This window comes from Lissotriton vulgaris, chromosome 2_1 (assembly GCF_964263255.1).
Source record: "Lissotriton vulgaris chromosome 2_1, aLisVul1.2, whole genome shotgun sequence".
Lineage (NCBI taxonomy): Eukaryota > Metazoa > Chordata > Amphibia > Caudata > Salamandridae > Lissotriton > Lissotriton vulgaris.
Genome location: NC_141687.1, coordinates 718,394,402 through 718,416,173, shown reverse-complemented (window position 1 = coordinate 718,416,173; position 21,772 = coordinate 718,394,402). Strand labels below are relative to the sequence as shown.

General features: G+C 46.6%; 1 protein-coding gene across 1 annotated transcript in view; it reads right to left on the bottom strand.

The window, feature by feature from the left end:
- NRIP3 (nuclear receptor interacting protein 3) overlaps positions 1–21,772 on the bottom strand; it is a 274,148-nt gene that overhangs the window by 18,778 nt on the left and 233,598 nt on the right. Inside the window, exon 5 of the mRNA XM_086955990.1 lies at positions 18,642–18,694. Within this exon, the coding sequence (XP_086812116.1) occupies positions 18,642–18,694 (53 nt within the window). The remainder of the gene's footprint in view (positions 1–18,641; positions 18,695–21,772) is intronic.

The window sequence follows — 21,772 nt, the reverse complement described above, 5'->3', positions numbered from 1 at the left end:
AGGGTGATGGTCTATACCCCTGGTTTAAAAGGTGTTAAGAACTTTCCAATTTAGAGTACTATTGCCCAAGATGTAGATATCCAGCCGCAGACGATGTCCACATGTTTGTTGTTTGTCCGGAGATAAGAAACTATTGGGTTAAGGTCCAGGACTTTCTGGAAGATGTCCTTCAGCTACTATTGGAAATCACTACTAGAACTATTCTGTTTGGGTTGTGCCTTGGCTATGATGTGAATGATCCCTCCACAAAATTTATCTTTTATGTTATGCTTCTTGCAAGGCGCAAAATATGCAGAGCATGGAAAGACCCAGTCCCTCCTATCTTCTCGAATTGTTTAAAGCATATTATTCTCACCAGCAAGTCTGACATCGCATGTGACCCCACAAGTTTCGTTAAAATCTGAGCGGCCATAGTGGCTTGGCAAGACAGGTGAACGGTGAAAGGTCAAAGGTCTTCCTATGATTTATCCTGGGCCCTGTTGGTTCCCTTATCTCCCAAGTAACACAGGGTGCCAGCTACGGTGTGAACGGGAGTGGATTGGGAAAGCAGTGGCAACTTGAAGGATCAGGCACTACCATTACGATTTTGGTCTTCAACATCAGGTCTGGATCAGGTCGACCAATCGGAAGGTGATGCCCAGTTTCCCTTCAAAAATCCCCACAATGGCATATGAGGAAAACCAAAAAAAAAAAAAAGAACTTCCACCCTGGTTGGCGGTCTTTTAGAATCACTTTGGGCCCGATGTAGGTAATAGGGAAATACCGATTCCTAAATACCGAATTTTACCGATTCGGTATTTAGAAATCGGTTTTTCAGATGTAGGTAAGAATTCGGTAAAAAATACAGAATTCTTAATATTCGTTATTACCGAATCGGTAATTGAGATTCGGTAATAACGAATACCTACCCATTCATTCCTATGGGCTTGGAGGCCCTTAGGAATGAATGTGAAGACATTCGGTATTACCGAATCGGTAATACCGGGAGGTATTTCAAAGGTGCCAGGGTGTCCAAAGGACACCCTGTTGCACCCCTGAAATGTGCATATGTGCACATGTGGCACACATCCATGCCCTAAGGGCATGGATGTGTGCCACATGGCACATTTCAAAAAGCAAAAAACTGCTTTTTGAAAGGAAATCGCTACTTACCACCAACTTGAAGTTGGTGGTAAATAGGGATTCGTTAAGGCTGAGGTGCACTATTTTAAGTGCTACCTACATTGCATTAAAGGAATCGGTATTACAGATTCCTTAAATGCAAGGCCAATAAGGAATCGGTATTAAGGAATCGGTATTACCGATTCCTTAAATGCAAGGCCAATAAGTAATTGGTATTAAGGAATCGGTATTTACTGATTCCTTATTACCGATTCCTTCCCTACATCCCACATGGCTAAATACCGGTCGGTAACAGTGAAATTTAACGAAGTTCACCGTTACCGACCGGTATTTGCCCACCTACATCTGGCCCTTTGTCTACAGGTGAGATCACTCGTGAGGCGGCGCGTCACTTGTGGCTGGCACACAAGTTGGTCTGATTGCATCGATCTTGGGTATCCGTTGGGTTACATTGTGGGGGAGACCACTACCTGTGGACTGGGATCATGTCCTGATGGTAGCCATTTGGCATCCGTGACCATGGAGAGCACTGAGTGGTACAATGTGTAGTTCTTCGGTATTCTCTCAGGAGCGCAGCTTCAGGGTTTGTCCCTTATACTACAGTGATTCTAAGAGCCTTGTTGAGTGTCCGCATGAACCGCTCCGTCTCTCCGTTCACTTGTGGACATTAGGGCGTGATTTGGTGCTGCTGAATTTTCAACTGTACTAGGAGATCTTGGAATTCAGAGCTATGAAAAGGCAGTCCGTTGTCCGTCTTTATCTCTTCAGGTAGGCCAAAGAGTGCAAAAGCTTTTTCCAGCACTGGGGCTACTGTGCAGAAGGCCGTGGAGTCAATGACCACAACGAGGGGGTATTTTGAGTAGCCAATGATATCAACCACTGTCGTTCTCCCATTCAGGAAACTTACTAGGTCAAGACTCACTTGTGACCATAGTGCAGGGCATTGTTCTTTCCTTATGATGGGTGCTGGCTCTTTTTGGGCACTGGTAAGCTGGCACGATGGACACTGGCTCACCAGGTCGTTGACAGCGGTTTTCACTGTTCATTTTCACTGTTCTCTGATGTTCCCCATGGGCCAGTTCTGTCACTTGAATCTGCGAGCTCTCGGGTATCACTGGGCACGGTCCCCTCAGGATGAGCCCATCCATCTTCGCGCTTAATTCATTGCGCACTTGCCACATTTTTGTCAGCCTTTCTCGGTCATTGCCTTGCCATCTATTGGTATCACGTAGAAAGTAGTGCCAGTAGCCACTTTGTAGCATGTACAGTACCCTCACTAGCACTGGGTCTATCAGTGTGGCATCACAAGTTTCTGTTATACTGAGTGCCTGGGGGCACGCTCTTGCAGAGAGCATGTCGACATATGCTTCGATGTCATCCGCGTTTTCTTCAACTTCGTAGGCTAGTGATGGTGGATGGCGTGACAGGAAGTCTGCTGTGTTCTTGGAACAAGATGGTGGTGGTCAGTGATGACTCTGAACGGTCTCCCACAGAGGTACAAGTGGAAATGGCCACAGGCCCATTTGATTGCTTATGCCTCTCTTTCAATTTGTGAGTATCGTGACTCAATCAAAGTTAGTGCTTTGCTAGCAAAAGCAAGTGGGGTCCACCTTCCCAGGTTTACTTACGAGGTGAGCATGGCACCTAATCTCCCAGGGCTGGCATCAATCAGTAACTTGGTCCGTTTCTTTGGATCAAAGTAGACCATGATAGTCTTACTTAGAAGTGCAGTTGTCACTGCTTCAAAGTGTTTCTCTTCAATAGTACTCATCTTCCAGAGTGCGTCGACCTTGGTAAAAGCCCTCAAGGGTTCAGCGATGGTGGCCAAATTGTGGATGAACCTTCCACAGTATGTGGCAATCCCCAGAAAAATTCTGACTTCTGAGACAGACGTCGGGGTAGGGCCTGTTGATTGGCTTGCGACTTTCAGGGATCGATCTGCACCCCAACTTGAATAAAAACATAGCCAAAGAACCCAATAGAATTTCTGAAGAAGGAGCATTAGTCCTGGTGTAAGACTCCTCAAGAGTCACCTGTCGCAGAGCTTTGGCAGGGGTTCATCTGCCCCTTGTGTCTCTTCCCCAGGGCTCTCCTCTGCACAAGCTCGGAAAGTGGTTGAGCTTGCTACAGTTTGAGCAAGTGCGGCATTGGGCCGGGAAATCCTCGAGGTAGAGTTTTGTCTCACCCACAATATCCGCAACGGGGTTTCTGCGGGGAGAAAGTGAGGGTTTTTAGCGTGTTTAGCTTCCCAGTAGACCAGATGGTGTCAGCTCGCTCTGTCTTCACGGTGGGGGCCTTGTCAGGTTGTTATGTAATGGCAACATCCATCTCACCTGCCCTGGTCACAGACAGATCATGGGGCCTGGCCATGATGAGGATGTAATCTAGGCTGATTTGCGGCTGTTGGAAGATCAGGCCTCTAAGGGTTTTGCTTCTAGACCCCTGGATAATTTGTGCCCTTATTTCTTTCGGTTGGTGGTCCGCTGTGCACGTGGTAGCACAGGCGGCCGTAAAAGGCATCTCTGGATTTGCCTTCTCGCTGTCTGGGTTAATGAAGTTTAACACGCTTGAAGTCTGGGTTCAATTGTTGATCAAAATGGGTATTGAGCACTCGCACTGCAGCGTCATAGTCATTGGAAGGGCCTGTGTTTGGTAAAACAGTTTACAAATATCCTCGCCTACATAGTGGAGCTGAAGGGACCATTTGATGGTTCCTTCTGTCTCGCGTGTTGCGACAAAATAGTTCTCTAGCCTGCCAACCCATGTCTTTCAGCACGGTGATGAAGCAGCCGGGTCAGCTAGCTCACTGAATGGTTGTTTTACTCCTACAAGTTTGCGTTCTGGGGTCGGCTGGTCCCTTGGTGCGCTTTGCTGGAGTGTGGCATTGGCTCCATCTGCCATGGTGGTTTGGCTTGGTGCCTGCAAACTTGCCCACTAATGTGATGGAGCTGGGACTCTACCAGAGACTGATGGCCTATACTGTGATGTTCTACTTTCGGTTGGTTGTACCAATGTTTGATGGTGTATCTTCAGACTAAGGCTATTAACACTTTTAATGTCTCACCTATCCATCTTAGCAAAAAATATCTTCTTCTTTTTTCCTCCTCTTTTCTGTGTCTCCTCTAACTGCCACTGGTAGCAGGAGTGCCCCAGAGTCAGCCTGTGGCCGGTATCGGCCTTGGGGGTGTTCCAGCGGAAGAACTCCTCCCCTTCAAGAAACGTTGCGGCCTGCAGGGCCGGCTCTAGGCTCATGGTGGCCCTGGGCAGGGAGCGTAGGTAGGGGGCCCGGAAGAGGGGGTCCGGGCGGGGCGGAGCGCGCAGGCCAGTAAAGAGGGGAGGGGGTCAGGGAGTTTAGAAGTGGAACAGAGCCGGAGGGCGCCAAATCCCTGCCAGAGGCCACCACGCAAATATGTATCCATCCTCAGAGAATTAATATATTAAGGATATATATTGGCGTGGTGGCCCCTGGGGTTTGGTGGCCCTGTGCAGGTGCACAGCTTGCACATGCCTAGAGCTGGCCCTGCGGCCTGGCACAGTAACTGGATGCTGTGGGTGGCAGCAACTTCTAGGATCTGGGAGGGGCTAAGGCGTCGCACGGCAACCAGAGGCTCAGAATGCAGACTGGACTTGTGAAGAGGGCCGGAGGAGAAGTGCTTCACATGCACACAGGACAGGTTGCTTCATGGGCAGGCTTCAGGACACGTGCCGCCTGAGGGGTCAGCAAAGAATGTCCTCTGCTGTAGGCAGGTTCGTAGAGAGGGTCATTTGTGGTGGACCCTCGACGCCAGTGTGCTGGGGCCATCTTGGCACTTTCGGGCCCACTGAATGAGGCCTGCGTGCAAGGTAGGCGGCTGTAAATAAATACACATGGACACTTTGTGTATATTGGCATGGGCCAAGAAGACCACTAGTGGTCTACACCCTTTTATTACATAGCCTCTGGCCACGCCTGGCCAGAGTATGATCATGGCAGCTATATGTGAGAGGACACACTTTGAACAAACAGGGCGCTTGCTAGGTAATGTCAATCTGAAACGCAACACATGACTGCTTCGAAAATATATTTTTGTATTTCCCACTTATGGAAAATGGTCCTTGTTGGGAGTCATCACACCGGCCTTTTTTTTACTTATGATATTTATTTCTCACTTTACCGCAAAGCTTTCCTATTTGGAGCTATGCCCACAATTGTACCATTCAGGAACACCAGAGGCCTGGTTTATATTTAATTAGCTTACCCGTCGCGCGTTGCTGCGATCTCAGAAGAAAGGAAATTCAAGGAAACTTGTTATGATAACATTCAATTTACATTGTGTCATTTTTATTGAAACTTATTCATTTTAATATGGAAAACATTTTATAGTGTGGTTTTAATTCTGTTTATTTATTCGAGTGCTTGTGGATACACAGTATTTTTTGTTTTTCCGTCTGGTGCGTACACAAATAAATCAGAAGGTTTTCCGACGCATGAGCTGGCCACATACAGTTGTCCATGTGAGAAGCACAGATTCTCCAAATGTAGTCCACACACTTGCAGCGATTGTCCTTGTGCTTTGTTGATGGTCATTGCAAAAGCGAGTCGCACCGTAAACTGTAAACGTTCAGTATTGGAAAGATTATGAGGGCCGATATTTAACAAATGTTTCTTTTTTTTGTCAGAAACCTTTGCGGGAGTGTACTCAACAACTTCCCAAAGTTTCATGGCGATCGGATGAATGGTGTAGTAATACATGAAGGACAAACAGACATACTTTCGTTCTTATATAGAAATAAAACTCCAAATCTAAATATATAAATACTTGTTGAGCTGCTCAATATCCAGCTCATCACCCATGGGAAAGAATTAAAACAATACAATCCATTAAGAGGTAAGTCCTTTTTAGGTCTCGCTGGTGTTAGCAGCGCGAAGCGCTGCTCCAGCGAAAGACCTATTGTTGTGCGTTTGCCGGGAATGGGGCACAGGGGGTGGTTATGCGCTTCACCTCGGCGATTTCATCTCGAGGACGCGCTTCTGCACTCGGGCTTGCATCACGTGTGCAGACTCTCCAGGGCGCTGCAGATCTGTTTTTGCGATTGCGCCTAATGACTTTCGTGTCTCGTTTTTTTTTTAGGCAAGTTGCACGCGCTTTTTTTTGCAGGCAAATGGCACGCGCTGGACTCTCCAGGGCGCTGCAGATCTGCGCTGCAGATCTGTTGTTGTGATCGCACCTAATGACTTCCGTGCCTCGCATTTTTTTTAGGCAAGTTGCACGCGCTTGACTCTCCAGGGAGCTGCAGATCTGTTGTTGTGATTGCGCATAATTACTTCTGCGTCTCTAATTATTTTAGGCAAGTGGCACGCGCTTCTGCTGGCCGTGTGCAGACTCTCCTGTGCGCTTCAGTTCAGATGTTGTTAACTAATGTGCTTGGTGATTTTTATTTAACCACAGTGTTAAAAGTCGCAAAGGTACGTTAAAAGCTGCCTCACTGGGACTATGGTTGCTTTTAAATTCCAAAGCATTACCAAGTCTTAAACTTCGTAACCCTTCTTGTCGCTGACACCATTACGGTTAAAAGAACGGCTTACAATATATCATTTCTACAATAGCTCTCATGTTATGGAATTAATTAAAATCAACAAGTTATGTAAAAAGCCGCCTCACTGCCGCTTCTGCTGACCCTGTGCACACTCTCCTGTGCGCTTCAGTTCAGCTGTTGTGAACTAATGTGATTGGTGCTTTTTAGGTCTCGCTGGTGTTAGCAGCTCATAGTGTTGCTTCAGCGAAAGACCTATTGTTGTGGGTTTCCTGGGAATGGCTGAGAGGGGGTGGTCACGCGCATAACCTTGGCGATTTCACCTCGAGGACGCGCTTCAGCTGGCGGGCTCGCATCACGTGTTCAGACTCTCCTGGGCGCTGCAGCTCTGGTGTTGTGAACGTGCCGAACGTGCCTAATGACCACGCCTAATGACTTCCGTCTATCAGTCTAGCTGTCAATGTGCCCCGACGCCCCCACTCACCGGGTCTCTCATACTCCTCTCGTCCTGTCCCGCGGTAGTGGCGCTGCACGGGATTCGTACGCGGCTAGCTCCATTCTCTTCACAGGAGTGCGGGGTAGGCTCCCGTCCGCTTCCTCTCTGTGCTGGTGGCCCCACCCTCAAGCAGGCAGTCCCGGGCAGTCCAGCCTGGCTTACTGTGTCTTGCCCGTGCAGAGGGACCGGAAACACTCAATCCAAGAAAGGTACGTTGCTTGTTGTGGTCGGCATTTGCTTGCAGCGTTTCTCAGTAGTGTCTACAAACTTTGTTTGATGCGCTCTAAGCTTTCAATTAGCTTGATAAGAATATTTACATTTTAAAGAGCTGCGAATGTTGCTGTATACAAGGAGGCGCGATAGCCCAAGAATCACACAAGCTGATGAAGTGGGGAGCCAGGATCCCAACCTAGGTTTCTTCGAGAGAGAGACACACTTTCTGCACTGTCCCAGCTCACCTCAGTCTGAAGTTCCAACGCTCACTCTGACCTGAATGGCAAATGTATTTACTCTTATAGCCTTAGACAAACGTTACCATTTATAGACTGTTTTAGGAGGAAAAAAGATTGCCTCAGCTGTGCGAGATCCTGTCTTCCTTGGATCCACCTGTTGGGCAGACTTCACTGCCCTCTCTGAGCTGGATGCACCCTGTTTAGTGGCCTCTTTATGCCGGGTGAGACCAGCGCCTTTACCCCCTGGGACTCTCTCCCAGCCTCTCATGGCCCTTCCTGTGAGATTCAAGCAGACCTCTTCTCTGAGGTATTGCGCCCCCTCACACCCCATTGGGCCCCTGCATGCGGGCGCAAAGCCTTGAAGCACCCTCTCTGGGGCTTTGCCTGTGTGGCGCTCAGTCCGATGCCCGCAGCCCTCATTCTAAGCCCTGCCTGTACAGTGCAGCTCGCCAAGATCCCCTCCGGGCTCTTTGCCTGAGGGGAGTCAAACCACTGTCCCTCCATCGAGGACCCCCATGGGGTACGCATCCACCCATTCCTATTTGTACTGCAGAGTGCAGAGCCACTGCCCCTTCCTCTTGGCCTGGCCTGTGGGGCTTATAGCGCGATGTCTCTGCCTGTAGAGGGCACCTGTGCATGAACCCCCCTCACTGGGCCCCGTCTGTGGAATGCAGGGGTAATGTCCTTCCATCGATGCCCCCCATGGGGTGCGCATCCCCCCAACCCTTTCCCATTTGTACTGCAGAGCCAGAGTGCAGAACAACTGGCCCTTCCTTGTGGCCTGGCCTGTGGGGCTTATAGCGAGATTTCTCTGCCTGTAGAAGGCAGGTCTCCATTAACCCCCTTCCTGCTCCCACACCTGCGGAATGCAAGGGGTAATGTCCCTCGGTCCGTACCAGTTCACGCTCCCTCGCACCCTGACACTTTCAGCTTCTGCTCTGCCTTTACCCTCCGGGTTGAGGGTCCTGCGGGTGGGTGCGCTGCTCGATGGGACTTGGGAGCCCCCTACCCGCATATGCTGCCAAGTACTGAGTGCTTTAACGCCAATTAGGGGTGACTGCCACACAGCCCCATTGAGCGCTGCCGGCCCCTGAATGCATCTGCCTAGAAATTAACACGAGGCGGGGAGTGGGTGAATGGTCAGGAGAGGGGGCTCTCCCGGAGGAAGTGGCGGGGAGCTATGATTTTATGGAGCGCTCAGAAGCAGCGCCTTTCAGATTTATGTGCACTTCGACAACCGCAAGATCTGAGGAATCCCTTCGAGAGGGCTTCAGAGGGACTTTTGCAACCTTCGCAAAGCGGGCTGGGGCTGATCTCTGGAGGGGCTTGGCATAACGTTTCCAAATTACCATCATGACTCTGGGCAATAGCTTGCTTAATCTTCCCGACGGCCCCCAGCGCCTAGAGACCCTTACGGGTGATTGTGACGCTTTACAAATGTGGATTATCATGTCATATGCTGGGATTCCCATATAACTGTAATTACTAATCAAAGGCCGGCTTAATATCCCACCCGCATTCTGTTAGCCCCGCACAGCTGGTCAGGGGGCGTCCTCCGCAGAGTGGTCTGGGCTGCTGCTGCCCTCACACTGCACTACAGCTAGTGCATACTGGCCGGGGTCTGCAGGAAAACGCACAGCTGATACAGCGCCTCTCAAGAGACAACCGCGTGGGAGCTATGCAAATGTTTATAAGTGTGAATGCGGTGGCACTGGTGCCTCTCTGGTGCCTATTAGACTCGCAAGTCCTTGGGGAAAAAACAATTTTGTGTTTGTAATCATTTTGGTGCATTTAAGACAGAGCTGCACGAAACTTCATCTTAAAAGGATGCCCTGCCACGGTCTAAGGTAGCTCTGTGCCACCATGGCTCACTGCTTTTCTCTGCCCGGCCACAGGTTCTGGTTACTTGAGAAATCCGTGGCTCACAGGGCTCGGGTGGCTTCCTGACACTGTGGAACTGTTCCTTCTATGTTGTCTCAGGGATACCCATCTCTGTCAGAATCTGGCCTTCCCCTGGCACGGCTAGCATTGGGATGCTGTGGCTCACAGTACTCTGCGCCGCCACAGGCGGGGACTCACTAGAGTCAAATTTGTAGTTGCACAGTTCATTAAAACAAGCATTTGCAATGCAATAGGTCTTGCATTTGCGAGAGTTTGAGCTATTGGCATTGTAAATGGCAATGCCTTTTATTAAAAGCGTTTGAAAACCTGCAAGCTGTGCGTAAACAAGCACTTTGTAATTGTAGTTCTTGCTTATGAGAAGCAAGGCTGGCAGTTTCTTTTATAAGTACAAAGTGCATGTTTATGCATGGCTTGTAGGTATTCAAAACAAAAGAATAAAAGGCATTGTCATTTACAATGCCAATAGCTCCAACTATTGCAAATGCGAGACCTATTGCATTGCAAATGCTTGTTCTATAATGAAACTGAATTGAAACATATATTATTTCTTGCTCTGGTGTAATTAGGTGTCATCATTTGAATGTAAAAGGTACAACACCAGTGTATTATCAATACCACGAATCTGCCTGCGACACAGTGTTCAGGGCACTAAAGAGGTCTAATTGGCGAACAAAAACCCTACATGAACATAATAATAGCAGAAAGTCACGTTTCTTTGAGAATTAACCATCTCGCTTGGCAGCTTAGAATGAACTACTATCACTAGACTATGGTTGGTTTTTTTCAAAGATTCCAGCTACTGGAATCACCTGTAATGTCCTGTATTGTTGGCTACATTACCCTCATGGTGGGTGGCCTGCTCTCAATGGCTGGAGTCGAATCTGAATCTTGTCTCTTTGCCCACTATTTCACACTGAGTCCGAGATATCAGCCCTGAGTTTCCTTTTCTTTTAAATGTTTACAGCACCTGAATTAATGACCTTCGTTCAATGGATTGAAATGGATTGAAACAGTCATACTTGGATAAAATCTAATATCTCTTCTACTACATTTATCAGAGGAAAATATTGGTAAATCTTCATTCGTTCTAAATTGAGTATTACCAAACGATGAATGCGATCTGGTTTGGCCTACCCCAAAATAATAAATCATTGTAAGATAACACACTTGCAAATATCTGGTGAATAAAGAACAATTTATGCAGCTCCTGGAAACCTTTTATTCTGTATTACATGGATGTTTGTCACAACAAAAAATACAATCACAGTTAACCTATATGAAAGCAAAAAACGTAGCAATTATTGGATTTATAGAAATATATAACTGAGTATTCATACCATTCTAAGTAATCTAGAATTCATATATCTCTTATTTGCTTCTTCCACGCCTCTGAGATAAACTGCATGACTTGAGGACTGCATTGTAGGCAAAGTGCTATTGCAGAATTGCAAGTGTGATAATCATGGCTGTTGAACTGATGACGCAAGCACCACAATTAGTTGCTCACATTTATTGGAGTCATTCTGGACTCTCTAAGATAGGTAACACATCCTATCAGCATATGCTACTTTTTAGGTCTGGCTATAGATACACATGCTACCAATTTATGCTACATTTTAGGTCTGACTACAGATTTAATTAGTTGTCTGCTATAGCTTCAATCATTAAGTTTCCAAAATATACATAAAGTGGTCCCAGGAAGAGTATTTGTTCCTGTCCAGGTGTCTCTCCTGCTTCAGTGCAACCTTGATCTCGCCTTGCCCTTCTGACTCGTACTGGTGTCTGTCCCCTGATGTTTTGCTTATTAGCCGGCTGTTCTGCCCCTAACCTGGTAACTGCTCTTTCTTGTTTGTGCTGGCTGTTCTGTCTGCTCCTGTCGCTGTTTAACTGCTTCTTTTTGCATTGTTTGCTCCTCTTACTGCTCAAGTTTTGCATCTTGGTCTCTTCTGTCAGTTTTGGCTCCTGGCTTGCCTTGTCAATCACGTTTTTCCACCTTGTCTCTCCTGAAGGACTTTCTCACTCTCCCCGCCGGACTTTCCTGTTCTTGCTGAGCCCACCCATCGCTCCGCCCACCGCTTGTTCCATTCTTTATGGCCCTAATGAATGGAGGCCGCAGAATGACCCCTATGAGTAGGTGCCAAGGCATCTCTCTTCCTCTTCAGTGCAAGCCTGTGTGCATTCTTCCGCACTGGAACTGCACCTAGTGCCTGCCAAGAATCCTGGTCCAAACGCCTTTCGCAGCTACACCATCAATGAACTCCACCTGTTCAACTCTGGATTCCGCCATGAACGCTGCTACTGAGCCGAGCCTCAATCCACGGTTGGCCCCTTTGCCTGCTTGCATTGCCAATTCACCTGCTTCCACACATTCGCTTCCACCACCACCCACACTCCACCCCTCACCAAGTCTATGTTATGTTATGTTAATAACTTTTATAAACAGCGACGATAACCCAAAGGTGTCCTAGCGCTGACATATCTAGCCTGAGGGAGCAAGGAGGAACTAAGCTGATTCAGCAAAAAGCCAGGTCTTCAAAGCCTTCCTAAAGTCCAACAGGTCAGTAGAGTTTCTTAGACGAAACGGAAGGTCATTCCAGGCTTTCGCTGCGCACACTGCAAAGCTTCTGCCCCCCCACAAAGCTTTCCTCCTGGACGTTACAGAAACCAGCTTAACTCCTAGCGAGCGGAGTGCTCTTTTTAGCATGTACCACTGGAACAGCTTGTTCAGGTAGTCTGGGCCTTTGCCATGCAGAGCTTTGAAGACCATGCAAAGTGATTTGAAATGCACTCGACTCCTTACTGTGAGCCAGTGCAGCTTCCTTATTTCCTTGGAGATGGGGGAAATTTGGATGTACCGGTCAGAAGTCTCGCTGCTGCATTTTGCAGAAGCTGAAGTTTATTCAAACTTTTTTGTTGGATATTCAGATACAGGCTGTTGTAGTAGTCCAGCCTCGACAGCGCCAGAGCTGTGACCACTGTTTAGTGACAACCTAGAGGTAGGAATGATATTACTTTCCTGACCGTTCTGAGCACATGTGAGGTTGATGATGTTACTGCATTCCCCTGATCCCCAAAGGTGAGTCTTCACCTTTTTTGGAGGCAGAGGGAGAGAGCCCATCGTGTCCGACCACCAACTTGGAGTCCAAAAATGTATGTCCTTTCCAAACAGTAGGACTTCTGTTTTGCCTTAATTAAGATTCAGACAGTTCTCTGCCATCCATTTCTCAACTGATTGCATACAGGTTGGGAAACATTGATCTACACCCATGTCATGCCCTGGTCATAGAGACACCACAATTTGGGTATCATCCATATATGAAGTAAGACCAAACCCAAATGCTCTAATAATGGGGGCCATGGAAGAAACACAAACATTAAATAGAGTGGGGCTGAGGGAAGACCCCTGTGGGACCTCACAGGCCAGCGAAAAGGTCCTAGATTGATATCCACCTAATGCAAAAGACTGATTTAGCAGCCAAAGGCTGCTTCTCCAGATTGTCGGGGCATACTGGCCTAAACGTATCTAGTACCTCAGTGGGACCTTTTGAGGGCTTACGTTTTTGCTTGCCGGATCCAACGTAGCATTATTTAGACCGCAAAAGGCTGAGAAAATGGTTTCTACCTTCATCAAGAAGAACTTATCTATATCCTCACACAGCTCTTCACTTGATTCCACTCTAGCTGGGCGTGGGGTGGCCAGGCTGGAGACAGTTCTGAATAGTTCTTTAGCTGAATTTTTCGCTAGATATATACGTGCTACATATATCTCTTGTTTGGTTAGGTGGAGCAATTGTTTATACTTAAGTAACCCCATTTTTTAGAGTTTTTTTTTATCTGTTTCTTTATAGCCCTTTCTCCAACTTCACTCAAGCCGTTTGCAGGAGGGTTTGTGGTTTTTCAAGTCTTCAGTATACCACGGGGCAGATGTGTGTAGTCTTTTAGGGAAGATAGATTTTTGGGGGGCTAGTTCATCACAAGCCTTCTCGAGCCATTTTGTACATACCATGGTGGCTTCTTCCACACTCACCGGCAAATGGTTGGCTGTGGAGGTGAGATATTCATGTAAAGCAGTTGGCTCTATATTCTTCCAGGCTCTAGTTATTATATGGCCTTTCGGGTGAGGCCCGCTTGTGGGTTTAGTCTTAAATGTCAGCTTGAATTGGACGGCAGCATGATCTGACCACACAAGGGGCAGGAGGCTAGTAAACTGAAGGCCAGGATGCTTAGAGAAAATACCATTCAAGGTGTGGCCTGCCAAGTGTGTAGGGCCATAAACCAGTTGCTTCAAGTCTGCACTATTCATTGTATCTATCAGAGTCCCTTTATCAGGGTCAGTTAGACTCTCAAGATAGAAATTTAAATCTCCCATGATTGTACATGCGTCAGTGCAAAGGCCTTCTTCCAGAATATTATCCAAAGAAGCTAGAAAGGTATTCCTAGCTCACAGTGGTCTGTATAAGAGAGTACCTTTAAATGTATGATCTTTGGAAAGCTTGAGATTAAAGGATAGTGCCTCACATGTTTCAGATGGGACCGACTGAAAAGATGCCCTGATAGAATTATATCCTGGCCCCCTTCAAGATTCTGCTCCTCCCCGTGGAAATTTGGAAGCTTCCAAATTTCCACGGGGAGGAGCAGAAAACTGCGGAGACCCTATGGCAGGTCCGATATCTTGCGATCCATCTGGCAACCGGTTTGGAGGCTACCCGTCAACCAGCGTATGCCACCACCCCCCTTCTTTACACTGAATCTTGAAGGGGGCCAGGATATAATTCTGTTTCCGTTCTCACGCACAACTGCGGCCACATTACGAGATTACAACCAGAAACCACTCCTGGAACGTCACTTCTTTACAATCCAGGAACACTGGGACTATACTATTGACAACACTCCCTCAGCACCAACTGTGGAGGTGCGATCACATTTTGGATGATCGGATTTGATTAGTCCTTCTCCATGCCCTGACGAAATTTCCAAGGCACTAAAGGGAATGAAACGCGTTGGCTGTGCCTGTGTATTTTAAGAGAAAATAAAAAACCCATTAAAGAAAGAACAGAAGACTCACAAAATCTATGAACTCTCTATACTATTGAATTTTCTATACTACTGACTTCATTGAGTGCACCTCTCAATTTTCTTGTACACCTACACATTAACTCTGCAACACCCTCTATGACTTCTTCCATGAAAATTTCACTAGAATCTACAACAGCTTTGAACCACAGCCACCCCCCATTGGCCTTCCCAGCCTGCTAACCTCACCAAATAACTAACAGCATGGAACCCTACATCCCTCAAGGACACTACAGCAATAATGAAAACAGTCCACTCGGGGGCTCCCACAGACTCCTGGCCCCACCATATCTACAACCTGGGAATCACTCTGACTCCTACATACACCCGCATCCACAGAAGCAGAACATGAAGTCAATCATTCTCCTACCAAGCTCCCAAATCCTGGAACGAACCTCCCAAGCACATCATGGTCTCTCCCTCACTTCTTTAATGCCATAAGAAGCTGAAGACCTGGCTATTCAACTAGTCGTTTTGCTGGACCATCCAGACTTCCTGTATTCAGGCCCAGCCTCACCACATGCCTACACTCACCTACTTCCTGTTTGGCACCTCGATACCCTCATGGGTGACAAGCAGCGCTCTACAAATCCACCTAACAATACATTACATTACTGTCATTCTGTTTGGTAAAATTACTCCACCTCTTATGGAGTGCTTCCATATCCATGCAAGGGGTGTACTGTTTTCAGAACCAGAAGCAGATGGTGAGGTCATTTTGGTGAATTCAGAAGCCATTTTGAAAAGAATGTTCCCCAACTAAAAGCACACATTCCACAATGATAAATAAATGATTAATTCAAACATGGTGCAAATAATTATGTAATACAAAATATGTGTCATTATTGTTTTTCAGAGTAGCCAATTGTATTTTATGTGAGAAAAGCTACATAAAAAATAGAAAACAAATAATGTATTCAGAAATAGGAAGTGAGGGTAAAATGCGTTTGTATGCATATCTAGATGACTCAGTGATCTAGAATTCTTGACATTTGCCTGATTCTTAACAATGGTTGTGACGTCTGTCTGGCTCTGTGGTAATCTATGCTTGAACGATGTAATTTCTCCTTATGAAGTCTGCCCTAAAATCATTTAATCAACCATTAGACAAACGAAATGGTATAAAAATAAGTGTTTTAATGCACTATAATTGATTTCATCCATGGCCAAATGCACATTCGAGTGGTTATTAGTGGATCTTACGTTGCTTTTGAAATGTAATGCTCTTTGCACAAATGCATTAAGGAAATGGAGGCGGTTTCTTAATAAGTGTGTACAATCTATAACCTTCGGAGCCAGCTAACGTCATCTGAAGGAACATCCATTCAATTCTCATTTAAAAAAGTGTTTACTTTAGGCCTCTATAGATCAATCATATATAATTAAACTAAAAATGAGAGTAGGAAAAATAATCTACAGCCAATGATTGAAATATCCCATTTTCTACCATTTGGACTATCTGGTTGTTCTGCAATCCTTCGGGCAGCACCAAGAGGGTGACACACCTGTGCTCTGCAGGTACAGATCTATTCAAGTTTGATCGGTTCTCGTAGTGGGTAAATATTCTGATGCCCTGTGTGTGGGCCGCATGTTGTGGTGTAGGGAGCTTCTGATGCTACTCCATGTCCAAAACAGACTTGAAGATTTCCTTCAAAGGCTCGTGGTGATTTCCTGTGTGGAGTACATTAGCTCTTTGTGATGTTCTAAATTTAAGATCCTTTTATTTATTAATGTGCTTCTTTATGTAACAGTTTTATTTATATCGTGCAAGGGCACCAAGATGTGTAGACACGCGTCACAAAGTAGCAGCAACATGAAGGTCTCCCGGTGAACAAGGAATGGAACAAACAGGAGGAGAGAATAGATTGCCGCTGAGGAGACTGGAGGAGAGGAGAGCATGGAGCGTGAGGAAGAGGAGAAAGGAGGCAACAAGACGGGGGCAGATTTACAAGGAAAGTGACTCAGAGCCATTTGGCTGCGCCGCATTGAGTCACTTTCAAAGCGCAGGGATCCGACATATTTACAACAATATGTTGCATCTCTTTGCTTCCCCCTGGCTGGCCCACAAACTGCTGTGATGCACTGACGCAGGCACCCTTGCACCATGGTGCAAGGATGCATGCGTTGTGGGGAGATTGTTTATGTGTAGGAAGGGTTCCCTACCTGCACATAAACAATCAGAAATGGCGGTTTTCAACTTCTTTGTGTGCCGCATTAGCACACATGGAACTTGTAAAACGTCATTGTTTTACTGATTGTTTATGGGCAGGAAGGGACACCTTCCTGTACATAAACAATCACCATAGGTGATTTCCTCTATGCTTGCTGCAGAATGTAGCACGCATAGAAAGGGGGAAAAAAACGAGGAGATATTAATACATTTCTCCTCGTTGCGCCTCCCTACACCACCCCTGGGGAGGGGTAGCATTCAGGTGCATTTCCAGATTTACGATTTCTTGTAAATCTGGAAATGTGTCTTGGTGTTGCATGGGAACACCGACAACAACGCCCATGGAACACCCATTTCACGCAAAGTGCTGCGTGCAAAGGGGCCATATTTACAAGAACAGGAAAAGTCACTCAGGGGGGCTATTCCTGTGCTTGTAAATATGGGGCACTAAAATGCTCCGCTGGCACGTTCACCCCAGGGTATCTTGGCACTGAATAACAGATGTTTGTTGTTATCCAAATCAATGGTACTCATTTTATCAACCTCAGAAGGATGACAGGCTGAATTTAACCTGTGACCATGAGGTCGAACACAGGCCCCTACTTTGGATGAATTAGTCCACTAAGCCACCAGACCCAGCTAAAAATGATGGCATGGAAAGCAAGGGGGGGCGACAGAAGGAGGACTGCCGGGGTGAGGAAGGGTGAGGGGGCAGGATAGGGAAGAAGAAGATGCGTAAGAAAGAGAAACTGAAGAGAAAAGATTGAAGGGGGAGAGGAAGAGAATTTGAATGCCGAGTAAGAATGCAGAGATGAGAAGAGGGTGTTAAATAGAAGGAAAAGAGGAAGGAGCAAAGGCGGGGGATCATGGGGGGAAGAAGAACCACGAGAGCAGGAACGAGGAGAGGGCGGAAAAAAGGGTAGGTCAGAAGAGGAGGGAAGGAGTGACGGAAAGTGGAAAGAAAGAGGGAAGAGTTCTGGAAGGAAGAAGGTTCCGGGCCTAGAAGGAGGGGAGGGAAAAAGTGAGAGAAGAGGAGGGAAGGGGGTAAGTAGACATGAAAAGGTGGAGGGAGTATGGGGTAAGCAGGGGTCTTGGGCAAATTGTTCTGTGTAAGAAACATTCATTCTGATACTATGTAGATTAACTGGTGCTGTGTACTATACTTTGCGGTGAGTTGCTTTAATTTGTAGAACACTTGCTGTGACTTTCTTTCTACCTGTGTTGATCTCCCGCGGTTGTACACTCTCAAAGTAGCACTCTAACCCTTTGTAAGTAGAGTACCATTTACGATGTGCCTGCTGTACGTGCCAGCTTTGAATATTCACTGTGAAGGTTCCCCTGCATGGCACACCGGTCATGCTGACTGCAGCTGGGTCGCCCTTGGCGCCCGTCTCTGCAGTGCAGATTCCTATATGAAGCTATCGGTTTCTAAAGCGCCACTTATGATTCCAGCATTTGTATAGCGCACTAAGCCGCACTTCTACATTTGCTGGGCCCCAAGTGCTATGAAGTCTGCTCTTCTTTGCTCGTTTTTGTTGACCGGAATCAATATGACCTCTTGTCATTCTGCTTGTTTAAAGACAGTGTGTCTGCCCAAAGTATTTTTTTAGAAATGGGTTATTTTGGCTAAAGGGTGAAAAGGGTGCGTTCGATTCTGTCAAGGATTTTTTTGTACAGAGAGAACAAGCTAGAGTGAGAGAAATAGACAGAGAGCGAAAGAGAGTGACTGAGTGTGTGTGTCATGACATCGGGCCATGTTTCACAGTAGTTCCCACCTGTGGCGAAAATACCGTTATGTGCCTTTCTTTCACTGGCCTTGGCCCTCGCATGCAGAGAACACGTTTAATGTCAGAGCCGCAAGGATGCACACACTATTGACAGGTGTACCAAGTAAGGAATAATCTTACCATACCTTTAGAGACCGCAGGAGTTGAAGGCCCAAGGATATGTTTTTTTCATTGTCATCTAAAAAGAACATACAAGCAAGATTAACCTATGACATTTTATTTCTTAGAAGTCGACTAACGTCCATATGCCTCAGAGTTATAAACAAAGATATTTCAGCAGAACACAGTGTAAATCTATTCAATGCTGCAGCAAAATGGCATGAACTGTGTCTTGAGAGAATAGCCCTGCTTTTCATCTGTAAAGTGCTTGAAACATGACATATTTAAGAAGTCGTAGTTAGGTAGATATTGACCTTTGCGAAGTAGTAATAAATGGGTGAATCCATAATTATGAACACATTTCTCTCAAATAACTTTTATTGGGCCACATCATTCGCAAGGTCATGAGCAGTGGAGAATTTCCGTGATTTTTAGAATGAAAATTGTAACTCTACCTTTTCTTCAACTGACATGTTTAAGTCAAGTTCTAAGAAATGTAACAATTAATTTTAGTCTTCTGAGTATTATGACATAACTTTAACAGTGTATGTAGCGAATTTTCCCAGCCGGCCATCAGTGCTTGGACTCAGCCATGCACAACTTGCTCTTCACGCAGGGCGTGACCCTGAGCCCAATCCTGCAGCCATCCAGTGACCCAAGAAGGGCCAGAGGTTGGGCGGAAGGCCTGGCAGTCAGCCGTAGGCCATGCCTTCTAGTCTGTACCACATGGCCAAGGTGTATGCGCTGGTGGTTCAAGAGTGGCAGATGCTGGAAGCCCTGGCCGTCAGCCCTAGGCCATGCCTTCTAGTCTGTACCACATGGCCAAGGTGTATGCGCTGGTGGTTCAAGAGTGGCAGATGCTGGAAGCCCTGGCCGTCAGCCCTAGGCCATGCCTTCTAGTCTGTACCACATGGCCATGGTGTATGCGCTGGTGGTTCAAGAGTGGCAGATGCTGGAAGCCCTGGCCGTCAGCCCTAGGCCATGCCTTCTAGTCTGTACCACATGGCCAAGGTGTATGCGCTGGTGGTTCAAGAGTGGCAGATGCTGGAAGGCCTGGCCGTCAGCCCTAGGCCATGCCTTCTAGTCTGTACCACATGGCCAAGGTGTATGCACTGGTGGTTCAAGAGTGGCAGATGCTGGATGGCCTGGCTGTCAGCCCTAGGCCATGCCTTCTAGTCTGTACCACATGGCCAAGGTGTATGCGCTGGTGGTTCAAGAGTGGCAGATGCTGGAAGGCCTGGCCGTCAGCCCTAGGCCATGCATTCTAGTCTGTACCACATGGCCAAGGTGTATGCACTGGTGGTTCAAGAGTGGCAGATGCTGGAAGGCCTGGCCGTCAGCCCTAGGCCATGCATTCTAGTCTGTACCACATGGCCAAGGTGTATGCACTGGTGGTTCAAGAGTGGCAGATGCTGGAAGGCCTGGCCGTCAGCCCTAGGCCATGCCTTCTAGTCTGTACCACATGGCCAAGGTGTATGTGCTGGTGGTTCAAGAGTGGCAGATGCTGGAAGGCCTGGCCGTCAGCCGTAGGCCATGCCTTCTAGTCTGTACCACATGGCCAAGGTGTATGCGCTGGTGGTTTTTTAGAGTGGCAGATGCTGGAAGGCCTGGCTGTCAGCCCTAGGCCATGCCTTCTAGCCTGTACCACACGGCCAAGGTGTATGCGCTGGTGGTTCAAGAGTGGCGGAGTCTGGTGAAGGCCTGGCTGCAGACTAGAGCTTGCATGTCACTATGGATGTCCTAAGGCATGTGCAGCAGGGTCACATGCATGGCCTGTCTATAGTCACTAGTCGGTGCCCACAGGGCTCTGCACTTGGCCAAAGGGTGTGCAAAGCTGGTTTTAGTAGAATGAGGGCTTGGTACAGAGCTTGGCTCAACATTTGCTGTACAAAGGCTGTGCACAGTGTGTCATGTCCACAAAGGGCTGAAGCTCGTGCAGACATTCATTTATTTTGTCAAGGGAATATTTTATATCATCCCAAACCCCCAGAAATCTACTCGTCAAGGAGAGTTATGTTTGAGTACACACAAAAAAGCATTGCAATCATTAAAATTTCCTTACAGAACTTCGTCTGAAGCAATGTTAAGGATTCAAACTGAAACCTACAAATAAATTGAAATTTGAATTTGGATTGAACTTTAATTTCTGGTTAGCAAATAGCAATACAATGCACTGCTCAGGACCACACATGACGTCACAGATAGTATCAAATATGGTCTCGTTAATGAGATTACTGATGACATCTCATTTTATCTTGGCCTCATCAATTAAATCACTGTCTATGGCCAAGGGAGTGCAACTGCACCAATAAAGAAAAACGTTCATACAAATCACATCATATTAAACAAACCTATATCAATTTGAGCAGGCATTAGAATGGAAGTGAAACGGTAATGAAATCAGAAATCCTAATTGCCCCAGAACCCACTTTTACATTAAAGGGAAATGTATGCAGGTATAAGGATCTATTTTGCTCTTTGGGGATGGAGCCTAAACCCACGCACCTGCTGGGTGCAGGGCCTAGTCATAATCCTGGCACTTCAAAATACCACATGTACCTATAGCCAAAGGTCATTCACCCTGGTTATAATGATACTGATGCTGGGCATAAGGCCAGGCCGAGCCCATGCCACCTATGACTAAAGGCCATGCCCAGCGAGTCATGTGCACAAGGGGATTAAATGTAAGCAATCTTTGATGTCTCTAAAAACAACACATAACTATACAGCATCTATAAATAACAGTATGTACACAGACAAACATTTTTGAATCCATAGTAATGTCATCAATAATATTATCAGACATGTTATCTGTGATATGTGTGAGATCTTGCACTGTGCGCTGGGACGAGACATAGCGGTGTCGCTAATCAGAACTGATTATATAATAGTTTTTTAAGTTTTAGATCCAAACACTACAACTTTCTAACTGAATACATATGGGATAAAGTACCCTAGTTATTATGAGTCACAGATTAGTTTATTGACCATAGAGAGGAAAATGGCCAAAGGTTGGATTGCTTCATAATGCTATGTAATTCTGAGAAGGCATTATCTTTTTAATATCAGTCGAATGTATTTCATTCTTTATAATACATAATCATACTATTACCCTTCCCCTCATATGACTAAGTGTGGTTGCAGATATGTAGCCCAA